Below are 14,483 nucleotides of genomic sequence, written 5' to 3'. Positions count from 1 at the left end.
AGACTTGACATGTAGAAAATAAACATTGCCTATAAAATTTAAGAGATTATTTTTAACATATCATATCTACAGTATCTTTGCGATAAATATATATATGTTTACAATTTGATTCATGTGCTATGTGCACCATTTCATGTATGAACTAACACAAAAATTAACAGCTAGGCTGACCAAAGAGCCTAATTGGTGCAATATTATATTTGATAACTTAATTAGAATATATAGGGACTAATTTAAAATTTAAGTGGTAGTTTGAGGACATTTGATGAAATTAACCCTTAAAATTTAATTAAAGGAAGAATATTCAGCATGTGAGAAGCACGTGGAGGGAGATTTCATTGGGCGGCGCTATAAATAAAGGAAAGAATGGAGAGAGTGAGTCCACCAACAAGTCGACAAAATAAGAACACCAGCGACAGCTGATCGACGAAGAAGACCAAACTCAGATTCAGACCAAAACCCAATATTACATTCTTGATTTGCTCTTTCTCTATTTGTTTAAACCGTAAATTCTGTCTTGTATCTTGGCCTTCTCTTCTCCCCCCTTAATTATCTAATGTCGACTTTAACTTGCGAGAAGGTTTCCTTTTTATAAAAAAAAGTAAATGATCACCGGCAGTGGCGCCTCTACCACACGCGCTTTCTTCTCGTCTTGTCTAAATTTGCTAGCACTTAGCTGCCTATGGCATTTAGCAGCCTCCAAGAAGCTCTCTTACATTTTCTTTTGTGTTTATTCTATTAATAGATTTTCGACTCTATTTGACATTGTTCTCAAAGTTTGACAGAGAAAAGCTAGAAAAATTTCTTCTTCTTTTGGACATGTATGGACTCTGGGGATTCGAGCGGTTGAAGCTCAGGATGATGGTGGTCATGCTGTTAATGCTGGTTTTATCATTGTTTGAGCAGAATATGAGCTTCTCCTCGCCTTTGAACAGTGAAGGTATTTATTCAGGCCTCAACAAGAGTTTCTTTGTATATTATATATGTTCTTACGAGAAATTATTTGCCTGTGTGGCAAAAAAAAATGGTGCAGGTTTGGCTTTGTTGAGGTTCAAACAGAGAGTGGTGAGTGACCCTTTTGGTTCTTTATCGAACTGGAAGGAAATTGATGGAGAGATTGATCCGTGTTCTTGGTTCGGGGTCGAATGCTCTGATGAAAAAGTTGTAATTTTGTGAGTTTTGTCTCTTTTTGCACATTTTATTGCGTTCTTTTTAATTTGTTTTACAGGGAGATTGTTGAAGTATATGAAAATATTTGGAATCCCCTTTGCATATGGTAGATAGCTGAACATGTTAGGTTCTATTCTTTGCTTAATAATTTTTAAGAGTTGAAGACTGCAGAGTCAATTTCTACTTTTGGCTCTTGATACTAAAAAAGGATCTTTTTTGTTTTCTCAAAGCGATTTTTCTCTAAAGGGATATGGACCTGTTTTGGATGTTGTTTGATGTTCAAGTTGTTTATGAAGAACTGAATTTGACATAAATAAAACTTGACACAAATAAGACAACCAAGTTTTAATGCTCCATGTAATGTTCTTATTTTAGATTTTGTTGATGTTAACTGGCTCTCTACCCTGTGGTTTTTGCCTGTAGATGTGCCATGTTTTTCACTGTATAGTTAATTAGAAGGTAACCCTGAATTCAGAGCTATGCTTCTTGCAGAAATTTGAAAGATCTTTGCCTTGTTGGGAACCTGGGACCTGAATTTGGGAAGCTGGAGAATTTAAAATCTATGTAAGTTTATCATCCTTGGTCTATAATTAGACAAATCTCCTTTATGTCACCCTTTCTCTTAGTTCTGCTTTATATACTGCTGCAGTCTATTGCGCAACAACTCTTTGTCTGGAAGCATTCCTCAAGAAATTGGGGAATTGAAGGAGCTGGAGGTGTTGGATTTAGGATTCAATAACTTTAGTGGACCATTTCCATCTGATTTTGGCAACAATCTCTCCTTGACAACACTGTATGATCCTCTTTTCAAATTGTTTATATTTCTGTTTTTATTTTATTTCTAGCTATTATTTAGTCCCTTACCTTATTTTATTCGAATTTCTTCTTAATGCAGTTTACTTGACAACAATGAGTTTCTTGGAAATCTAGCACCTGAAATATACGAGGTTAAGATGCTTTCTGAATTTCAAGTAGATGAGAATCAGCTAACCGATGCTGCTACTATACCATCTTGTAAAAGCAGTGGTTTCCCCTGGTAAACAATTAAAGTTGATGCAATATATCAACTTCCTTTGAGTACTTTTTTGATGCATCCATCTTAAGAAGAAAAAGAAGTTGTCCTTATAAAAATTCTAGACTTGCCTCATTCTGTCAGCCATGGGCCAAAAAAGAAAGAAAAAGGCTGAGCAGAAAGCTCAAGGAACCATATGCAGAGAAAGAAGCCCAGAGTTCTGAGGCTTATAGGATGTGTCTCCCTATGTTACTTACTATATAACTTTAGTGGTTCCAATTGAGAAGTTGTAGCAAGCTCTCACATCCTTCTATACTGAGGAAGTTTTTGGTTTATGCAGTAAAGTTTGTTATATAGAGTATTAACTACTTGCTTCATGGTGTCTTCTCATTGTTAGGAATATTGCCCAGCCAGGAGATATAGCTTATGGGAGGCGGCTGCAGCAGGTGTTTGTACCCTCTAAGACAGCCAATGAAAGAGTTTCCCAACTGTCACCATCACCTTCGCCATCAGAATCCTCATTTTCACCTTCAATGTCACCTTCACCTTCATCGTTGTCTCCTTCAGAATCCCCCTCCAGTATCTTTTTGACTCCTGCACCTTCACCTTTACCTTCACCTTCACCTGAATTAGCACCGGCTCCAGCTTTACAACCTCCTGTAGATCCACCAGTATCTATCTCTGAACCACCCCAATCACACAATGCCCCAGCCAATTCCCCTGCTTCAACTCCAAGGCAAATATCAAATGAGAATTCTGATTCAAAACATCATATTTTTCCAATTTTGATTGCAAGTATTGGAGGTTCCTTGATTGTTTTGGTTTCAGTCCTTAGCATTATCCTCTTCCGAAATAGCAAGGTGGTTTCTGTCAAACCTTGGGCCACGGGATTAAGTGGGCAGCTGCAGAAGGCATTTGTAACAGGTATGTTTCCTCTGTTACAAAACACGTCCTGCAAATTTCTAAGTGTATGCAGACCCGGTAAAACTTGCTGAAAAATTATGGAACCCAACAAGCATTCTTTCAGGGAATTTATATTGGAATCTTCTACCAAAATACTATTCTATAGGGGCCTTTTGGCTCAATTCCGGATTGAAGTTTTTCCTTGGTGAAACAAAGATGGGAGTCTTTCAACCTCTCTCTGTGAGCCTACAGATTTGCACTCTCTTATGCTGATGTCTGCATTTCAGGTGTACCGAAGCTCAAGCGATCAGAACTTGAAGCAGCTTGTGAGGATTTCAGCAATGTAATTGGTACCTTTTCTGATGGAACAGTCTACAAGGGGACTTTATCAAGTGGGGTCGAAATAGCAGTGACATCAACTGCGATTTCGTCTCGTGAAGACTGGTCAAAGAATTTAGAGACACAATTTAGAAACAAGGTACCGCAACATTATTCATAACTATAGTCTTAAAACACTTTTTAGGCCTTCACATGAATATCAATTTATTCTTTCTTTCAGATAGACTCGTTGTCTAAAGTGAACCACAAGAATTTCGTGAACCTCATTGGCTATTGTGAAGAAAATACGCCTTTCACAAGAATGATGGTTTTTGAGTATGTTCCTAATGGATCACTCTATGAGCATCTACATAGTAAGTCTTTGGTTACATTTTAATCTGTACCATTAGAAGAGTGTTTATTGATAGATGCCACATAATATACGGCTTAGGCGGTGCTGAAATCTGGATTTCTTGCAGTACAAGAAGCTGAGCACTTGGACTGGGGAATGCGCCTAAGGATAGCCATGGGAATAACGTACTGCCTTGAGCATATGCATCAGCTTACTCCCCCTATAGCCCATAGAAACTTGCAGTCTTGCTCTGTATATCTGACTGAAGACTATGCTGCAAAAATATCTGATTTCAGCTTCTTGAATAATGCTACCGCAGCCAAGGTGGGATCGGCTACCATGGAGCTCTTAGAATCTCCATCAGCAGATGCAGAGAGCAATGTTTACAGCTTCGGGGTAATATTGTTTGAAATGATAACTGGTAGGATCCCGTATTCGATAGACAATAGCTCACTTGCAGACTGGGCCTCAGACTACTTGAAAAGGGACCAACCCTTGAAAGAAATGGTGGATCCAACTCTTAAATTTTTCCAAGGAGATGATCTGGAAAAATTGTTTGAAGTGGTTAAAACTTGTGTTAATCCTGATCCAAAAGAGAGACCAACAATGAGAGAAGTTGCAGCCAAGTTAAAAGAGATTACAGCAATGGGACCTGATGGAGCAACTCCAAAACTCTCTCCCCTTTGGTGGGCTGAGCTTGAAATATTGTCTACAGAACCAAGTTAATCAGTGAAATTGAAATTTAACGCTAATAAATTTGCATTCTGTTTTCCCTGTTTCTATTGTTGGGCTCCGAAGCAGCGCAGTTCCAAGTAGATTCTGCTTCTTTAATCAAAAGCTTGGAAAGAGAAATGAATCTTTGTATATAATTCATAGAGAAAAATATATGATGTGAGCCTTGATTTGCTGCTGCTTCTCCATTCTTTGCTTGCTTTTGTTTCCTTTCCTTTTCCTCATTTGTTCATTCTGATTCTAAAGTGGATTGTATAAATTCCAGTAGAGCAACTTGGGAAATGAATATATGTTTATTATCTTTGCTTTTCCATTTATCCTGTACCAATACCTTTCACACCATCTGAATAAGACCATTCATATCACAACTCTTCCACTTCTCTCACCACCTCTATTAAGCATGAAATCAAATGGCATTAGAGAGCAGCTGGAAATAGACTGAATTTGATGAGAGGGGGAGATATTGAGACATGGAGGAAGAATATCATGAACCAAAAAATTACAGTTGAAAGAGAGATTTAAACCTATTTTAACATTGTTCATGTACAACAGTACAAAACTTAGATGAGAAGTCTTCCGACCAATGATATTTGTACAATATATACAGTTTCTTTCTATAAGGAATGATTACAACAGAGTTAAACCCTTCAACCTGCATAGTTAAACCTTTGCAACTACCTTGTAGACCTAAATCTTTCGCACGAAACCAACATCCAGGAATAGGCTGGATAGGCTACTTGCTCTATGTCACCCCTCATATTTACATGCAATTCTCTTGTCTTTCATTTTTCATGCCCATCTGCAGATAAATTCTAGCAACCCCATCATTTCAGTAGGGAAGTAACACTATGTGAAAGACTCCATGATTCATTTCCTTACTAATTAGAACTCTCTCCTCAAGTCTATCATAAATATAACAAGATGTTGGTGCAAGAGGCAGCAACAAGCTGTTTCTAGTCTTGCTTGAGAAGTAAGCCTCGAGCCTTGGTGAAGAAGCAAACTCGGAAGCAGAAAACAGAAAGATGAAACTAGCAAGTGAAAAACAGAAAAGAGAGAAGAAGATTGAATGAAAAATGAGCTGATATCTTTCATTAACAAAATCAACAAGGCATTAAGCCATTACATATATCAGTCAACAAGTAAAACAAACAAGTAATCACCTAATAACATACCTAACACCACTAAATTGCCTAGTAACTTGGTAAACTTGATTGAAAAACAAAAAACTTCTACCTAAACTTGTCATTCAGCACCTAATTACTTCAAAATGCAGCTACCAACCAAGTTTGATCCTAACTAAATACAAAACATTCAATTAAGGAAACTAAATGGATAGCTTCAGCTTGCTGCACCAATTTTGCTGTTGAAGCACGTTCCTTGCATGGCCACCTTTGCTGCTACATGGGAGCTGACTTCAACACTCCTCCTCAGCTTCTATGCAGCAGACTCCTAGCTCCCTCTTCAGGCTTAAAAATCTTGATACACCAAGAGGCTTTGTGAAGATATCAGCAATCTGATTTTCAGAACTGCAATGGATTAGCTCGATCTCTCGAGCTTGTTCCATTTCTCTTATCACATGGAGTTTGATGTTGAAATGTTTTGTCTTGCCATGGAAGACAGGATTTTTAGCAATAGCAACTGCTGACTTGTTGTCACAATGTATCACAGTTGCTTCATTCTGCTGTAGATTCAAGTCGCTCAAAATTTTTCTCAGCCACATAGCTTGATTAACAGCATTGGCAGCTGCTACATACTCTGCTTCTGCTGTCGATTGAGCCACCATTGTTTGTTTTCTTGAGCTCCAACAAATCATAGCCGAGCCAAGTGTAAAAGCATAGCCAGAAGTGCTCTTCATGTCATCCTTTGAACCAGCCCAATCGCTATCAGTGTAGCCAATCAGTTTCAACTCTTCAGCCTTTCTAAACTGTATTCCATGGTTTAAGGTACCTTTGATGTATCTTAGCACCCTTTTCCCAGCCTTGTAATGTTGCTGGTTACAGCAGTGCATGAACCTTGATAGCATGCTCACAGCAAACAGAATGTCAGGTCTTGTTGCTGTCAAATACAATAAACACCCAACAAGGCTTCTGTAATCTGTTTCACAGACAGATTCATGTTCCTCCTGGCTCGATAGCTTTGTGCCAATAGCCATTGGTGTGCTCACTGGTTTGCAATTCTCCATTGAGAATTTAACCAGCACTTTCAAGGCAAATGTCTTTTGTTTCAAGAAGATTCCTCCTTCTACTTGATTGACTTCCATTCCTAGGAAATATGTCATCAATCCCAGGTCTGACATCTCAAACATTTCCTTCATTCTTGCTTTGAAATCAGCCATCATAAACTTGTCTCCTCCAGTCACTAGAAGATCATCAACATATAGTGATACAATAAGCTGTGTTTCAGCTCCATTCCTCTTAACATAGAGTGTTGGCTCACTAGCACTCCTTTCAAATCCCAAACTGACCAAATATGAGTCAATTCGAGCATACCAGGCTCGAGGAGCCTGTTTTAGGCCATACAAGGCCTTTCTTAGCCTATACACCAAATGTTCCTTACCAGGCACTATAAAACCTGGGGGTTGCTCGATGTATATCTCCTCTTCTAGGAATCCATTGAGGAATGCAGACTTGACATCCATTTGGTGGATTGTCCACTGGTTCTGAGCAGCAACTGCAATCAGCAATCTGATTGTATCGAGTCTGGCTACTGGAGCAAATGTTTCCATGTAGTCCAGACCATACCTTTGACTGAAGCCCTTTACAACTAGTCTGGCCTTTAACTTATTTAAACTTCCATCCGCATTATGCTTCACTCGATAGACCCATCTTACACCGATAGTCTTTCTGTTTGCAGGCTTTTCAACCAATTCCCATGTCTGATTCTTTACAATCATGTTGATTTCATCAACCATAGCTTGTTTCCAACCTTCATCTGCCTCAGCCTCTTCAAAACTGCTAGGTTCTGCTATTGCAACCTGTGCCCTTTCATAAATATCTTCTAGGGGCCTTATGCCTCTCACAGGCACATCATCAACATCCATTTCAGGTCCTAGCTGCTCAAGTTCAGCTTGATTAGGCACTAGGTCTTCTGAAACTGCTTCTGGCTCATTTTTCTCCCAATTCCAGCAGGCTTTTTCATCAAAGATGACATCTCTGCTCACCTGGACTTTGTTTGTCAAGGGATCCAAAATTCTGTAGCCCTTCTTGACTGAGCTGTAGCCTACTAGAACACCTGGTTGAGCCCTTTTAGAGAGTTTGTCTCTCTTTGCTGCTGGTATTTGTGCATAACACAAGCAACCAAACACCTTCAGATGTGCCAGGGAAGGCTTGAAACTGAACCAAGCCTCGAAGGGTGTCTCGGATGCAAGAGCTTTGGTAGGAAGCCTGTTCTGAAGGTAAACAGCAGTGTTTACTGCCTCAGCCCACATGGTCTTGGGCAGTTTCTTTTCAAACAGGAGACATCTGGCCATATCCATCAGACTTCTATTCTTTCTTTCAGCTACCCCATTCTGCTGAGGTGTGTAGACATTTGTAAGCTGATGTTTGATACCAGCATCATTGCAAATGGCTTGAAACTGAGCTGAAGTGTACTCAGTGCCATTGTCAGTCCTTATCGATTTCAGCTTGCAACCTGTTTCTGTTTCTACAGCATTTTTAAACTTCACAAACACTTGAGCTACCTCAGACTTGTGTTTTAAAAAGAAAATCCAGCAAAACCTTGTAAGATCATCAATAAAGAGGATGAAATACCTGTTTTTGCTGAGTGATTCAGTCCTCATCGGGCCACATACATCAGAGTGCACCAGCTGCAGTCTTTCAGTAGCTCTCCAAGCTGAATTTGTAGGAAATGGCAGTCTTGCCTGTTTCCCCATTTGGCAAACTTCACACACATCATCATGCTCCACTGAGCTGATGAAGTTCTCTGCCAAGCCCTCTTTGGCCAATCGAGCCATTGATCTGAAGTTGGCATGTCCAAGCCTTTGATGCCAAAGCTTGGAGTCTTCAACAGAGGCTGTGTATGCTGAGTTTGAGTTATTTGCCCAGTGAACCTCAAAGCATTTATCAGTCATTGTGACTGTCATAAGGCTTGATCCACTTGGATCAGTAATGTGGCATTGTTTATCCTTGAACATAACAGAATAACCTTTCTCGAGCAGTTGAGCTATGCTGAGAAGGTTTCTGTCAATCTGCGGTACCAACAGCACATTTGGAATGATCTTGTTGCCTGTGGGAGTACATATCAGCACTTCTCCTCTTCCTTCAGCCCTTATAAACTGACCATTTCCAACCTTGACCTTGGTTTTATAACTTCTGTCCAAGGTTTTAAACAAGGAGGCATCTGGTGACATGTGGTTAGTGCAACCACTGTCCAGCAACCAGCCTTTAGAGCATTTCTTCTCAGAAGCTACACAGGAAACAGCAAAGACCTGTTCTTCTTGGTCACTACTGTCCTCAGCTACTCGAGCTTCAACCTTTGACTGCTGAAATTGATTCTGCCTTGGCTTACTTCTGTTTTTGCAGACCCTTTCAACATGTCCCTTCTTCTTGCAGTGTTGGCATACTGCATCTGGCCTAAACCAGCATCTGTCTTCTGGATGGCCAGGCTTCTTGCAATGTCTGCAGGGCTGGTCATTGCATCTTGTAGCATCAGGCTTAGGCCTGTTTTTCCAAGGCTTTTTGCCTCTTTGAGCATTAGTGCTCGAGGTTTCTCTGGCCTTGGCTTGAAATGCACCTTCTTGGTGATCTTCAGCTCTGCTGGCTCTCCTTTGTTCCTGAGCATAGAAGGTGTTGATTAACTCAGTCAAAGAGATGCTAGCAAGGTCTCTTGAGTCCTCTAGGGAGGATATCTTGGCCTCATATCTCTCAGGCAAAGTGGAGAGGACTTTCTCCACAATTCTTGCCTCATCAAAGTGCTCACCTAGGAGCCTTATGCTGTTAACCACTGCCATAATTCTATCTGAGTACTGCTTCACTGTTTCTTCTTCCTTCATCTTCAAATTCTCGAGATCCCTTCTCAGGTTTAACAGCTGCTGTTGCCTTGTTCTCTCAGTGCCTTGAAACTCCTCCTTAAGCTTATCCCAGGCCTGTTTTGGAGTCTCACAGGCCATGATTCTGGTGAAGATGACATCTGACACACAGTTCTGGATGCAGGACATGGCTTTGTGCCTTTTGGTCCTCTCATCAGCATGTTGCCTAATCTGAGCTACTGTGGGATTAGCCCTCAGTGGTGCTGGCTCAGTATCTGTGTTGACAACTTCCCACAGATCGAAGGCCTGTAGGTAAGTCTTCATCTTGACCAGCCATATGTGAAAGCCTTCTCCATTGAAGACTGGTGGGGCTGCTGGTGAAAATCCTGAAGAAGCCATCAAGTTCCTTGTTTTGAAGCAACAGGTCCACTAAGACAAGAGCTCTCGATACCAATTGTTGGTGCAAGAGGCAGCAACAAGCTGTTTCTAGTCTTGCTTGAGAAGTAAGCCTCGAGCCTTGGTGAAGAAGCAAACTCGGAAGCAGAAAACAGAAAGATGAAACTAGCAAGTGAAAAACAGAAAAGAGAGAAGAAGATTGAATGAAAAATGAGCTGATATCTTTCATTAACAAAATCAACAAGGCATTAAGCCATTACATATATCAGTCAACAAGTAAAACAAACAAGTAATCACCTAATAACATACCTAACACCACTAAATTGCCTAGTAACTTGGTAAACTTGATTGAAAAACAAAAAACTTCTACCTAAACTTGTCATTTAGCACCTAATTACATCAAAATGCAGCTACCAACCAAGTTTGATCCTAACTAAATACAAAACATTCAATTAAGGAAACTAAATGGATAGCTTCAGCTTGCTGCACCAATTTTGCTGTTGAAGCACGTTCCTTGCATGGCCACCTTTGCTGCTACATGGGAGCTGACTTCAACACAAGAGCACCTCTTAAATTTGTTGAGGGTGGATAGCTTGGTCCCGTGCTCTATTATACAGATCAAGCGTGTCTATATGGTCCGGTTCTAAGCAGAGAGCTGCTTCACAATCACAGAGAGCTGAATTGAGATTACCAATTGACTCATAAAATGCAGCTCGAAGGTGAAGCATTTGTAGGTCCGGCTTGAAAGCAATGGCTTTTGAAAGTTCTTCAATTGCTTCAGTTTCTTTTTGGTCATCCATTAGCACTACCCAAAGTAATGCAGGATGTAAGTACTGATTAAATTTCTCAGATAATAATATATTTACTGAAGTAACAAAACAGTAAGAAAAAAGATTCATAGAAACACATGATCACAGAGAAGTTATCCCTCCTGAAATTTATCAAAAAAGAAAATTGGAAGAAGATTATTCTCTCTTGGATGAAGGAAAACCAGGCTTCTAAAAGTGGTGATGCTTGACATTTAATCAATTTTATTTTGCTCCATCTTTACATTGTATCTAGATAAGAACTTCATGTCCTTTCTAATTCTAATGGAGTATAGAGGAAAGTGGACATGTATAGAACTTTAAGGGAAGAACTCCTACTAAATCTAAACAGTTCCAATGATCTATTTCTCAGATTTGCAACTAGTCTTTGTAAACCATGAGTCATGCATGCTAAAGAGCAAAAATACGTGTCGGTAACCAGAATCAAATATAAGAAACTGAGAAAGGACATTAGAAATTACCAGCTGCCCTGGAGCTATATGGGTATGTTCTCAGTGGATCCAATTCTGTTGCCATGTTGAGATCATTCTTTGCCATCTCACTGTCACAATACTCCGACCGGTTCTCATATGCTGAGGCATTATTATGTGCCTTCTCTATCAGTTTGGACAGCTCAGCATAAGCAGCTTTTTGCTGATTTCTTAAAGAGTATACGCGTGCTAAACCTTGATGAGCTTTTGTATGTTTGATTTCAAGGGCATTCATATAGCAGTTTGCAGCTTGATCCAATTTACCAGAATCCACATACTTACCGCCTAAATTGTTGAGTGCCTGCAAAATATCACCATAAACAATCAAATAGGAACAATGATGGTCAAATGACAGAGCCCAAGCATAGATTTACTCACTTGTCCTTTCCGAAGACCATCTGAAGGGCATCTAATTGCTTCCTCCAAAAGTTCAATGACATAAGAAGAAGACTCAGGATCCAGATTTGAATCTGACAATGTGTAAGCTTTCAGGAAAAATGCTTCAAACGACCTTTGAATCAAAATGGACTTCTCAGCCTTAGCAAGAGCTTCTTCACGATGGCCGGTGTCATATAAAATCCATCCTTCATAAATTAACTTTTCGTGCTCAGAACTTGAAAGGTTACAAGCTAATTGCAAACATCGCATAGCAGCCTTCTTACAGTTTAGCCTGCAATGTTAATGCATATCCAGTATTCTTCATTTGATCAAATATAGTAGGATCAAGGCTGAGAAAAATCACATTCCAGAACAGAAGATTTTAAACAGAACCAATGCTGCAGTTATTGCTAAAATCATAGACACTATAAGAATTGCAATTCAAGAAAACTATATGGAAACTTTATAACAGAAAGCTAACCTTAAAAGAAGAAGAGATTGCCGAAATCTAAGGAGACTTTTCCAAGGATCGTTAACAAGCATCTGGTGAATTATAGCCAAAGAGCCAATGTCATCAATGGAAGACCATTGATCATAAAGTTGCAGCCAGCAGTCAGCTTGACTTCCTTGCTGAACCTTATGGTTCAGGAGATCTATCAAATCATCCCCGCTTAATCGCACATTGAACATCTTGTAACTTGGCTCCAAAGTTAACATTGCTCTAATGTCTCTCAAAGCACTTCCATAATCCTCAATCGCTATGAAGAACCAAGCTCGTAATTCAAGGCAGTCTGGTGCAAGCTTGAATTGAATGATTCTGTCAATCTCTGAAATAGCATCCTTAGTTTGTTTCTTCTCTGCCTTTGAAACTGCTCTATATTTATATGGGAAGGATAGGGTGGGATCCAATTCAGTTGCAGTGTTCAAATCAGCAATCTTATCCTCCCCAGTATTATACAAAGATCGTTCTTGATACATCCACCCGACCGCTTTATACTCGGAGATAAGTGTGTTCATCAACTTGTAGGCTGAATGCTGTTGCCCTTGCTTGTACCTAGATCTTGCAATACCAGCTAATGAATAAACATGACCTGCCTCAGTAGCTGCTTCAAAATAACATTGAGCAGTTTTGTACTCTAGTCTCTCGAGCCACACACAACCCAATTGATGCAAAGCTAGAGCCTTTTGCCACTTTAATGTGGCACATTCTTTCAACCTTTCTAACAACATCACTGTTGTATTTGACACCATATCCTCTTCCATAGCCACCTGACTTAGGAAATAATACAGTAAGAAAGAAGCATGCCCAGCTGATGCCAATCTCTCCCTTGCCTCAGAGCTACAAAATATCCTCATCACTTTGGGGCTATGAAGAGAACTTGGGAGCTCCCTTAGCAGCACCTGCAAACATGAAGCTACTAGAACATTTGCCCTGTCCTCTAACCCATATTCAATAAGGACCAAAACATCCTCCATACAGTTGACAAAGGTTGCCAACTGAATATCGCAAGCCGACTTCATTTCCTCACAACAGAACCTTTCTGCAAAAGATAAGAGCTCCAGAACAATCTTAGGAGAAAAAATGTCCACCCTCTTAGTCCTACTGTACAAATCCACAGCTTTCATTAGCTCAACAGAGATACCATTTTGTGAAAAATCAATTTTAGATCTTTTTGACTCAATGAAACTTCCACATAGCATTGCCTTAAAAGGAGTTGAAAGTGCAGCAATTTTAGATCGAACACAATCAATCTCCTCATTGCCAACACAAAAGGAGATATCACTATCTTCTTCCAATGCCAAAAAACTCATCCTCCTTGGAGATTTGCGCATCAGCGGAGTTAGTACACTCTTGATAACACTTGCAGTGGTCATAAATTGAATTCAGATCACACCCCGATTCGCCTTAGGACATTCAAGAATGAAACAACTGCAATCCATTGGTGATACACTATCATGTTCATCTTCTCTCCTCTCATACCTTAACAAAGCTGATAAAACCACCTTGGAGTGCACATCAAAGGCATGTTGCCTTGCAGCACGGAGGCACATTCTCAATAACTTAGGATCGCCAAGGCTACTCAAAATTGAGTACTGCTCAATGCATATCAATGATTTCTCTAATTCTAAACAAGTCCCAAGGCGGCGGTAAAGATCAGCTAAGGTTTCTACCAACTGAATTGGTTTTAAGTGAGGTTCTATGGTTGGTTCAAGGTGGTCAGTTTTAGGAAGTCCAAAAGGAAGCATGGTTTTAGCTCCTGAGACAGCAGACCTTACTGGATTTGAGTTTTGATCCTATGAGTCTCACTCTTTGTTTTTTACGAAGCTTATTAGCTATGGAAGAAGAGCCAATAGTGTTAACAATTGTGGTATTTGGTGGACTCGAGGCATGAACTTGAGTGCTTTTGAATGTTCCTTTTAGCTTAAGACTAAGCAGTTTCTTTACAAAATACACCATATGGTAGGTAGTGTTTTTTTTCTTTACTTCTTCAAACGAATATCCTATCTTGTATTGACATAAAAAGGTTGTGCCTTTTAACTCAAAAATCAACAAATTAGACAGAAAGAGAAGAGATTTTTAAGCAAGTTGTTGTTTACCTTATTTCTTTGCTCCAATGACCAAGAATAGAGAGAAGGCAGAAACTTAAAGAAACAAAATTTTGCATCTTTTTCCTTTTTTTGGAAATAAAATGAAAAGAAGTAAGCCAACAGAAAGAGATAGTATTTGAGTTTGGTTTCTCTTTCATGTGATACATTCTTATAGCTTTCTCTCTCTTTCTGATGGGGAAAAACAGTGAGCTTTTTTATTAGTATTATGAAACTTTTGGCGGTTTTGAGTTGGTATTACCCATACAACTTGTTACCTCAAACAAGATGGGTTAATTTGGCGGCTAACACAGGCCAATGCTGAACAATACAGTTTGGAGGGACTACCCTACCCACCGGATTATTTTTGCCA

General features: G+C 39.6%; 1 protein-coding gene and 1 pseudogene across 1 annotated transcript; one reads left to right on the top strand and one right to left on the bottom strand.

Moving 5' to 3' along the window:
• Window positions 1–379: 379 nt before the first annotated feature.
• LOC107893563 (inactive receptor-like serine/threonine-protein kinase At2g40270) lies at window positions 380–4,663 on the top strand. Its single transcript, XM_016818599.2, has 9 exons — window positions 380–940; window positions 1,034–1,172; window positions 1,663–1,734; window positions 1,820–1,963; window positions 2,066–2,206; window positions 2,580–3,106; window positions 3,373–3,563; window positions 3,645–3,777; window positions 3,883–4,663. The coding sequence occupies exons 1-9, from the start codon at window positions 820–822 to the stop codon at window positions 4,479–4,481; spliced, it is 2,067 nt and encodes a 688-aa protein (XP_016674088.2). The 5' UTR covers window positions 380–819; the 3' UTR covers window positions 4,482–4,663.
• A 5,261-nt stretch (window positions 4,664–9,924) lies between these two features.
• Window positions 9,925–14,263, bottom strand: LOC107893553 (ethylene-overproduction protein 1-like; annotated as a pseudogene).
• Between the last annotated feature and the right edge of the window lie 220 nt (window positions 14,264–14,483).

Source organism: Gossypium hirsutum, chromosome A08 (genome assembly GCF_007990345.1).
Source record: "Gossypium hirsutum isolate 1008001.06 chromosome A08, Gossypium_hirsutum_v2.1, whole genome shotgun sequence".
Lineage (NCBI taxonomy): Eukaryota > Viridiplantae > Streptophyta > Magnoliopsida > Malvales > Malvaceae > Gossypium > Gossypium hirsutum.
Note: the sequence above shows the minus strand (reverse complement) of the source record. Positions and strands in the feature narration are given on the sequence as shown.

Excerpts from the sequence above, each read along its gene's own strand:
- LOC107893563 (XM_016818599.2), top strand. The coding sequence starts at position 820 with ATGTATGGACTCTGGGGATTCGAGCGGTTGAAGCTCAGGATGATGGTG. Across the intron at positions 1,964-2,065 it reads AATCTCTCCTTGACAACACT|TTTACTTGACAACAATGAGT; the intron begins GTATGATCCTCT and ends TTCTTAATGCAG. Across the intron at positions 3,778-3,882 it reads ACTCTATGAGCATCTACATA|TACAAGAAGCTGAGCACTTG; the intron begins GTAAGTCTTTGG and ends GATTTCTTGCAG.